The sequence below is a fragment of the Falco biarmicus genome, chromosome 5 (assembly GCF_023638135.1).
Source record: "Falco biarmicus isolate bFalBia1 chromosome 5, bFalBia1.pri, whole genome shotgun sequence".
NCBI lineage: Eukaryota > Metazoa > Chordata > Aves > Falconiformes > Falconidae > Falco > Falco biarmicus.
Genome location: NC_079292.1, coordinates 21,623,667 through 21,633,795, shown reverse-complemented (window position 1 = coordinate 21,633,795; position 10,129 = coordinate 21,623,667). Strand labels below are relative to the sequence as shown.

The 10,129-nt window shown below is 54.0% G+C and overlaps 1 protein-coding gene across 10 annotated transcripts in view; it reads right to left on the bottom strand.

The window, feature by feature from the left end:
* Positions 1 to 4,662: 4,662 nt before the first annotated feature.
* Positions 4,663 to 10,129, bottom strand: part of NRF1 (nuclear respiratory factor 1) — a 74,210-nt gene continuing 68,743 nt past the window's right edge. For 7 of the 10 annotated variants that reach the window (XR_008822115.1, XM_056340735.1, XM_056340740.1 and 4 more), the window contains one exon: positions 6,601 to 6,790. Coding sequence is in view for 8 of the 10 variants with exons in the window: in XM_056340735.1 (XP_056196710.1) it covers positions 6,627 to 6,790 (164 nt within the window). In the remaining 2 variants the exon portion in view is untranslated. Of the gene's footprint in view, positions 6,468 to 6,600; positions 6,791 to 10,129 lie in introns of those variants that run through there. The other 3 variants (XM_056340736.1, XM_056340739.1, XM_056340741.1) reach the window with 3 other exon arrangements.

Here is a 10,129-nt window from a genome sequence, read left to right as displayed (position 1 = left end):
TTGGCCGACACAAAGGAGACTTTGTGCCTTCCTCCTCCTCCACCGCCGCTGCCATGGCCGCTGGGGATGGTGTCGCAGCCAGCCGGGGGGTTCACAGCCACCCAGGACGGGGGCTTTGCAACCAGCCGAGGGGTTTGCAAGGTTTGGGGAGGGTGTGCAGCCATCCAGTGGGTTTGCAACCTTTTTGGGGGGATCTGCAGCTGTCAAGAGGCTGTGCAAGCTTTTGGGGGATTTGCAGCCACGCAATGGGTTTGCAGCCTTTTGGGCAGCTTGCAACCATTTAGGTGAGGGGGAAAGCATTTAGGGGGTTTGCAACCTCTTGGTGGGGGGTTGTAACCTTTTGGAGGGTTTGTAGCCATCCAGGGGGTTGCAATCTTCTGGGAGGGTCTGCAACTATTTCTGGGAGGGGGGGTTTGCAGCTATCTGGATGCTTTGCAGCCATACAGGGGAGGTTGCAACCTTTGGAGGGTCTGCAGCTATCTGGGGCTTTGCAACCTTCTGGGGCTTTTGCATCCATTCAGAGGGGTTGCAACCTTTTTGGGGGCTTGCAGCCATCTGGGGTATTTTCAGCCTTTGGGGGAGGGGGGGGCGGGTTGCAACATTTTAGGGGGGGTTGCAGCCATCTGGATAGTTTGCAATCTTTTTTGGGGGGTTGCAACCTTCTGGGGGCTGTGTGACCACCCAGGGGCTATGCAACTCTTCAGGGGTTTGTGACTGTTTCAGGGGCTTGCAGCCACCCGGGTGGGTTTGCAACCACCTGGCAGCGTCCGCTCCCTGCAGACCTGGGTCTGAAACACCCGTGCAACCCTGCAAAGGTGGCGGTTGGGAAATGGCTTCCAGTGCCGGTCCCCGTATCGCCTTGGCCCCATCCTGCTGCAGCACATCCCCAGAAGTCCCCAGCACTTGACTAGCTGAGCTGGGGACCAGATTTTCCCCATCCTTCTCAGAGAGGCGGCATCAGGGCGAGCATCTCCCTTTGCTTGGCAGTTTCCGAAGCATTTTTGCCAGTCGATAATAATTTATTCCCTTTTTTTCCATTGCTGTTTTGAGGCTGAAGACATTCGGCTCTTGCTTATGGAGGATTTTGGGGGAAATTAAGGAAAAAAAATAAAAAGGAAGGTGCAAGCTCGCTACTCCTGTTCTGTGTATGGCACTGGTAGAATTCACTGTGCAACCCCGCGGTCAGTGAATTACCATAGGGCCATAAACAGAGCAGAGAAAGACCCGCGAGCCCCGTGGGGCCATCACCGACATCGCCTGGCCCGTTTTGGCACTAGCACATTTTTGCTTTTATTTGTAGCTTTTGAGCAATTATGTGTAGTGCCAATATGGGAGAAGGTGGAGAGAGCAGCGCCGGGGTGGGGGACAGACAAGCATCAGTGCTGGGGAGGTGGTTTTGGTGGGGAGATGCTGGGAGCGAGGGATGCTGCTGGGGATGGGAAGGTGGAAACCATTCGACACTCGCTGGGGTGATGAAGGGATGTCTGTCAGCCCCATCCATGGGTGCCATTGAAGAGGTGTCCATCCCAATGTGGTGTCCCAGCCCATGGAGGCATCTCGGCCAGGCCGTGTCACCGTGGTGGCCATCACCAGCAGGATGGGACCCCCAGCTCCTTGTCCCCTCCTGGACCACAGTAGTGGCATCTCCCTGGGGTTGAGCCAAGCATCTGCATGGGGGGATCTGCAGGGGCTGCACGTGGGGTTTTCTGGATGGACAGGTGAAATTATATTTTTTTTTCCTATTTTTTTTGCAGCTTTCCAGGCCTGGCACCGTGGTCACATGTCCCTTGCCCACCTTGGGGCCTGGCTGCTGAGATGGTGCTGGTGGTGCCTGGCCTCGGGGCTGCCTTTGGCAATGGTAGAACTCACACTGGTGCGGTAGCAGGATCCGGTGGTTCTAGACTTGCCAACTACAGCCCTGGGGAACCACGGCAGACATGGACCCCTGGCACCCACGGGTGCAGCCTGGCACCCTGTGCATCCTCCACCCACCCACCCAGGGCACTGCTGCCAGGCTGGGAGGCTGCTCACAGGGTCCTGCTCCGTCCAGTATGGATCTGGGGGCAATGTGGTGGGTGGCCGTGCACGCACGGTAGGGGTAGGACAGTGATGGTGAGCCCCCCCTGAGGAGAGGGTCTGGCATCCCAGAGTGTCTTTATGGGTGGGGGGACAGGGACCTGCTGGATACTGGTCATCGGAGCAGCGCAGCCACGTGTCCTCATGTGACTCCGGGCGTTAAGGGCTGGTACAGCCCTGTGATGCGGGTGGGACAGCTGGGGGGCAGGGGGCACTGGATTAGGTGGCTGGCTCCCACCCCCAGCCCTGGATCCAGCCCTGACCCAGCCCCCTGTCTCTGGGGAGGGGGGGAAACCGAGACACCCATGGAGAGCTTGTGGTGGCAGCTGCCATGTCCTCTGCCTGTCCCTGGGTGCAGGAGGGATGGTGACAGCTTTTTTGGGGGGGACAGGGGGTAGCATGGGAAAGGGCAGCTCTGGGCTGACATGTTGGGGGCGGGTAGGGGGCTGTGCACCCCCCCTTCACACCACCACCCCCCCCCCCCCATCGCCCTGGCTGCGGGGCGGCTGGTCAGGATATGTAGGGCAGTGCTGGGTGATTATGGGGCTTTCGGCATAAGCCTGCGGAGATTGGATCACGCTGGATTAGGCTGCACGCTCAAATCATCCTCCCTGCGCTGGGGGGGAGGGATGGACGGGGGTCCCCACTGCCCTCCTGGAGCAGGTGGGGGGGGTTGAGGGGGGCACAGGCTGTCTGTGTGTCTGTCTGTCCATTCATCCATCTGTCTGGTCATCCAGCTAGTGAATATCCATCTATCCGTTCAGCCGGGCCACCCATCCATTGCCTGTACAGCCGTCTATCCCTCTGACTGTCTGTCCAGCCACTGAACCATCCGTCCATGCATCTGCCTGTCCATCTACCCATACAGCCGTCCACCCATCCATCCATCTGTCCATCCATCTATCCAGCCGACCATCCATCCACCAGTGTGTCCATCCATCTGTCCATCCAGCCGTTGATCCATCTACCAGGCTGTCTGTCCTTGCATCCATCCATGCATCCATCCATCCATGCATTCCTCCGTCCGTCCAGGCAGCCACTGATCCATCTACCAGGCTGTCTGTCCTTGCATCCATCCATCCATCCATTCAGTCATCCCTCTGCCTGTCCATCCCACCAGCCACTGAGCCATCCACCAGGCTGTCTGTCCCTCCATCCCTCCCTCCCTCCAGCCGGCTCCGCAGTGGGGCCCTGCCCCAAGGGGGGAGCAGGGGCCGAGCATCCTTCCCAAGCCCCGCCCACAACAGGCCATACCCACACAAGAAACTCCACCCCTCCCAAAAGGCTCCACCCCCAGCAGTCACCCAAGGGGAAGCTGGTGCCCCCCAGGTCTGCCCCCTCCCCAGGACCAGCACCCTACTGGGGGTCATCCCGAGGCACCTCGTCCTGGCCCTTCCCAGCTGCCGCAGCCAGGCCTATCCTGAGCACCCACCGGTGCTTCTGGGGGGCGAATCCTGCAATTTGGGGCCAAATCCTACAATTCATTGCCCACCCTGGGCAAAGCAGCGCTGCGATGGGGCAGGGGGGAGCAGAGGCGGCAAACCCAGCTGGGCCACACGCGGGACCCCGCTGATGCCCAGAGGACCTCCCCATAGGGCTCAGGCTGGGGAGGGGGAGCAGGATCTAGCCCCACCAGCCTCTCCCCAGCTGGGAAATACAAAGCGAAGCTTGCTGGTGTGCCCAGGGCGAGCTCGAGCTGCCCCAGTGGGAGGCCCCGACCTGCTTATTAAAGACCGATTAACAGAGATTAAAGCCTCATGGCAGCGTCTGCCAGGCCAAGCTGCCTCCCCCTCGGCTGTGCTGCTGCATCCTGCACCCCGCCGGGGCACCCCGGATGTCCTAGGGTCCCCAGCAGTACCTGGAGCCCTGGGTCACCCTCCCAGTAGATGCAGGACCTTTCATGTCCAGGGATATTGAGCTCTGCTGGAGATACCCATGAGCACCCATGGGTGTTCTGGTAAAGCAGCCACATTCCTCCTTTCCTTCCTTCTGTCCAGCTGTCCGTCCTCCCAGCCTTCCTCCACTCTTTCCCTTGCCCCAGTCTACAAGAAACCTGCAGGATTCACCTCACTGGAGCCAGGGCTGCAACCATCCTGCACTGGCATTCAAATAAAGCTGCTGAAACCCATCACTGCGCTTCCCTGCTCCTCCTTGGGTCTGCACCCCAAATAATGCACCCTGGTTTGCTGGGACCCCGTGAATGATGGTGCCTGGGCTCGGTGGTGGCTGCTGCAGCTGAAAAATGGAGGAATTCAACCCAAAGGCCAGCTCAGCCCCTGGGTGGGAGTGCAGAGGGATGCTCGAGCACCCCCATGGTTTCCATCCGGCCCCCAGGTTGCTGTTGGAAGAGTAAAAAGGATAAGATAAATTGCTCAAAAGAAGAATTAAGCCCCAAAAATCACCCCAGCTATGCTCGGCTCTTCCTTTCCAGCCACAACAGCACAGCAGGGCAGAGTGGGAGCTGGCTTGGGGAGGGCTCGGGAATATGGGACCAAGCCCCAGAACACCTCTACCAGGTAGGGAGGGACAGCAGGATACACCAAGCCCCCCCCAAATACCCCAGAACAGGACAGCCAGATGCAGGGGTAGACACATTTGTAACAATTTATTGAATGAGGCAATAATAGACACTGGGAAAACAAGGGGGGGTCCATGCTCTGCTACTTGCCTGGTTTTTGTTTTTCTGGGGGGGTGGGAGGGTAGGGGGGAACCTCTCTGACTAAAAGAACATCATTTCATCGCCAAAGAAACACTGACTTGAAAGCCACCAACATCTTCACAACGACAATAAAAAAATAATTAAAAAAAAATAAAAACCAAATTGGAGAACCAGGACTGTTTCTATGGAAAGATCTCCCTCCCCTCGTTAAAGTACAGAAGAAATGTATACAAAGAACATTTGATATTTTTCCATATAAAACAAGTAAATACAAGAATCTGAAAACTTCCTTGAAGGCGGAGCGAGATGTGGAAAACGTTGTTAACAGCCACTTGGAAATAAAAATAATTAAAAAAACAACAACAAAAAACCCCAAAAACCAAATGCCAAACCAAAACCCAAAAATTAAATACCATGCACAACTGCACACGCAGCAGGGCTGCGGCTGACGGAGGGCTTGGCTGGGTGCTGCCACTGGGACACAAGGGTTTGGCCTGGGGGAAGTCAAGTAGAATTTGTCCCCCAAAAAACCCCCTGAGGTTTTTTTTTTAACCCTCCTGGAAAAGTTTTTGGGTGATGGGGATTAAAAGTTCGCAGCAGCAGCAGAGCTGTGCTAGGAGATGCACGTTGGGCAAGGCCAGGGGGGTGGCTTGGAGGGTTGGGGAGGCCAGAGGGGTCCATCGAAGGGAAAGGTCTGCACTCACATCCCCCCCACTACCTTCAAATGAAGCTTTGCTTGTGGGAACCGGACTCTCCGGGGATGGGCAGGGGAGGATGCAGGGTCCTGGGGATGGCAGCGGGGACAGGGATGAGCCCAAGGCAGCATTTTGGCAAGGGAAGTCCTGGGAACATGGTGGGCACGCAGCAGGGGGATGCAGCCAGAGCCCCTCTAGAGGCATTTCCACTCCGGTCTAGATCCACAAAAATGGGAAATAATAGTAATAACAACAACAACAATAATAATAATAATAATAACAATAAAGAAAAAAAAAAGAAGATCTAACATGGCAGGTACATTTTGAGAGCAGAGAAATAAGAACAGGTCTCCAGTGTGCACCAAGGGGAGCCAAGCGGAGCACGGCTGGGTCCGCGGCAGTGCTTACGGCCATCAAAGGCAGCAGTGGCCTCGCTTGCCGGCTCGGGGAGGGCGGCAGTCCCGCAGGCTCTTGGAAGAGCGTTATCCCTTCAAGAGGTTGCCACCCCCCTGCAGTCACACATGCATGGTTTTTTTTCGCCAGGAGAGAAGCCTTTTCCAAACTCGCTTCCTTTTTTTTTTTTTTTTTTTTTTTTTTTTTTTTTTTTGTGTGTGTGTGTGTGTGGTTTTTTTTTCACTTGTGTGTGTGGTTTTTTTTGATTTTTTTTTTTAAAATATAAAAGTCCATGTTAAAATCTTTGAAACCTAATTTTCCAAGTGCGGATGGCTGTGCCTGGGAGCTACTGCGGAGGAAGGTGCCGGTGCAGCCTGGGAGCAGAGGTGATGCTGCTGGAGCAGTTTTGGCTGAGGGCATCTGTGCTCCAAACCTGCCTCAGCCCCCTGCCAGGCTTCACCCCACTCCATCCCACGCTGGGCAGAAATGAGGGCTAAGGGGTTGATTTGCTTTGTTTTCTTTTAAATCTCCTCAGAATGAAAGTCCCATCACAATTTGGCTTCTCATTCCGAGAGCAGAGTGGCGCTATAAAAATGCACTTAACACACATCCTCTGCTAGTATTTTTTTCTTATTTTTTTTCTCCTTTAAAAAAAAAAAAAAAAAAAAAAAAAAAAGGTTAACAAAACCTTTGCTTCCAAAGCTGGGAGACTCAATGCCACCTGATTGCATCTCTGGAGAGGTGTAAAAAAATTATTCGCATAAGAGACAAGGAAAATCACCATGATCCTGCTCTGGGCATCATCACTGTTCCAAGGTCACCACTTCCACTGCCTGCCCGTCCATAGTGACGGCACTGTCCGCTATCCTTGTGGTAACGGGTGCCATCGCCACCTGAACAGGGCCGTTGCCTTGGGCCAGGCTGGTCACCACAGTCTGGTACATGCTGACGGGGATCTGGACGAGACCTGAGGAGACAAAAAAAACCCAACCGAGAAATAGGAGTGGGGTTGGGAGGGAAAAAGTGGAGCAAGACCAGCGCAACAGATGAGGCTGGTATGGGCACATGTTGTGGCTGCTCCAGAGATGATCCTTTGGATTGCTGAAGTCCTCCCCGACCTGCAGCACTGCATCCAGCTCTGGGGCCCCCAGCATAAGGAGGACACGGACCTGTTGGAGCGAGGCCAAAGGAGGCCATGAAGATGATCAGAGGCTGAGGCACCTCTCCTAGGCAGACAGGCTGGTAGAGCTGGGGCTGTTCAGCCTGGAGGAGAGAAGGCTCCGGGGAGACCTTGCAGCGGCCTTCCAGTACCTAAAGGGGCTGACAGGAAAGCTGCAGAGGGACTTTTTACAGGGGCCTGTAGTGACAGGACAAGGGGGAATGGCTTTAAGCTGAAAGAGGGGAGATTTAGGTTAGATCTAAGTAAGAAATTCTTTACTGTGAGGGTGGTGAGGCACTGGCACAGGCTGCCCAGAGCAGCTGTGGCTGCCCCATCCCTGGAAGTGCTCCAGGCCAGGTTGGACGGGGCTTGGAGCAACCTGGTCTAGTGGAAGGTGTCCCTGTCCATGGCAGGGGGGGTGGAACTACATGGTCTTTAAGGTCCCTTCCAACCCAAACCATTCTGTGATTCTATGCAGGGAAAGCCAGCAACTGAAGACACCTGCCTCCCACCCAGCAGTGTCTGTGCTGGTGTAATTATTTGTGGCTTGGCGGCCTCACTGTGCTGGACTCGCTCACCATGATGCCATGTGGGATGGGAACAGGGATGGGATGGGGCAGAGTAGGGTGGCAGCACGGCAAGCTCAGCCTGCACCGCAGGGCTGTCTGGCCACAGGGAGAGAATAAGGTTAAGGAGGAAAGAGATAAGAAACTTTTGGAGGAGGAACCCAATACTGGGATGGTACACCAGGTACCTGTACAGCCAACCCTGTCAGGCCACGTTTTGCTGGAGGCAGGGATTGCTCCCACGTGTTTCTCTCAGAGCTGTGAGTGTGCCACCACACAGCCCAGCAGTGGTCACCACCCATGGACGAAGAACATACTTCTGAAACATATTTTTCCACTTGACTTGCCCAGAATTGAGAACCCTGGGGCTAAGGATAGGATAAATTTGGCTTCTCCCTACTGTGACTCTTCCATCCCCTGTAACTCTACACACCACTCAAACACCTTCCTGTTGTGATGTGTGAGAAGGATTCCAGGTGGCAGGCCAGAGACCACCCATCCTGCCCACGAGCCCCAGTACAGCTACCAACCTCTCTCAAACACGATTCACTTCCTCCAGCTCACTTTCCATCCCAGCTGGGTCCTTCTGCCTTCACACCAAGATGGGTGAAGGGCAGCATGGGACCAAGCCCTGGCCAAGCCATACTGGCTCCGGGCACTGACTATAGGCACTCTTGCACATGTATACATGACATATAAGAGAAATAAAGGAAAATAAACCAAGTTTCTCAGCTCTTCCCCCATTATGGATGGGTCCAGCAAAGTAGGAAGTATCTTCTTCCCAAGGGTGGCTCAGCTACAGAAAGGGATCAGATGCTCCCAAGCTGAAGGTGGCAAAGCTTAGGGCATGTTTTTGGCCACAGAGGAAATCACCACTGTGCTAAACGCAGTGAGTCCTGGTTAGCTAGGTAACACCAACCAAGATGACAACAAAACAACGAGGACCCGAGGATATTGTGATGTGAATGATGAAAAGAGATGAAAAAAATAACAAGGAGCACTGGTACTGCTTGATACAGCTGGGCAGGGGAATAGCAAATCCTGCCGGCTGGCAAGTTAAACTTCATCCTTCTACTCTGATGTTATCTGCCTGTACCCACCACTGCCTTTGGCTTGGCAAAGTGTGACTTAGACAAGCAAGCCTGTAAACGCTACCTTATACACAACGTTTCTGAAACTATCTGCACCTCTCTTGAAGGGGGGTGGGGGGAAATGCTTTTAGAGGTCATCAAATCCTTCCAGCCAGCAGCACAGGATGGCCAGCCCCTGAAACAGCATTCAAACGATATAAGACAGCAGGTTCCTGACCCAGGCTTTCCCAAAAAAGCAGTACAATCTCTTTTGATTCAGGTTTCTGTGGCAGAGAGCAGACCTCTGTCCTGCCAAGGGCACTTGTTTAATAACACAAGGCAGCAGAATGCGGCTCGGTGTCCTCAGATAACTCACTGTACAGACAGGAAAGCTTATGAGTTAATCGTGCTGACCAGGTGGGTGACCCCAGCAGAGCGCAGCGTGCTTCGCAGTCCTTCAGCATTCCTCCTCTTGGGATCTCAAAGCGCTCTGCAGGTAGGAAAGTTTCATGATCCTCCAACCAAAGGGCTGCCCTATGCCCAGAGACTTATGTTCCATGTTCGCCCAGTTCACAGCCCAAACAAGGAATTGCTTTCCCGGTGCAATGATTCAACACTAACTGCTACGAACGGTGTGGAGCAGTCAGGAGAAGGTACAAAGCTCCCAGAGTGCTTTCTAATAGATGAGAGTTTTAGGCAACGAAACACTGAAATGAGAGCTCACACTCAGCCCTCTTGAAGAAAATCTCCCAGACTCTTCAAGGAAACATAGCACATCCCAGTTTAAGCAGGTGCTAGCACAGACCTGGAGATCTGACCTGGGATGCACCTAAAATCCCCGCTCCAGACCAACAACACAATTAAGCCCTTTGGGTTATGTGGGTTGCTAACTCGAAGACAACTGCTGGAGCTCTCAAATGACAGTCTACTACCCATGGCCAACCCAAAGACCAGAGTCACCACCATGTTCATGGACCACAGAGCATGCAACATTAAAAGCCTGATTCCTCCATGCCTTGCACGTTGGCCAGGGAAGGGCTGCTGCCAAAGATGGGTGCTATCAAAGGACTGAGAGACCTGAAGACCCAACCAGTGTCTTCTTTGTAAAGGATGAGTTCATGTCACCCAAGATTTGACCAAGGCTGGCCACATCTTGGAGCACACAGAAGAGCAGGGAAGTCTCCGTGAGAGACGGCGACACGCAGATCCCTTTCTGCATGGGATTAAACTAAATCGTCTCAGCATATGACGTAGCAGCCTTCCTGCCAGGGGTGGTAACAAACCAAAGGAGGAGAGGGCTGGAAAGTCTGCTGTGCATTAAAGCAGAGATGATCGCCCTTGGGAGAGAGACGATTAAACTACTGAGATACTGTAATCAGGTCTAGGATTGGCCCTGCACTGCATCTGCTCAGGCCTGCACCCTGATTAGCCCTAATCTAGCTGGCATATGTTAATCTAAAGCGTGGATTTGAGACCCTTTCAATTGTATTAAAAACAGGAAATCCATTAGA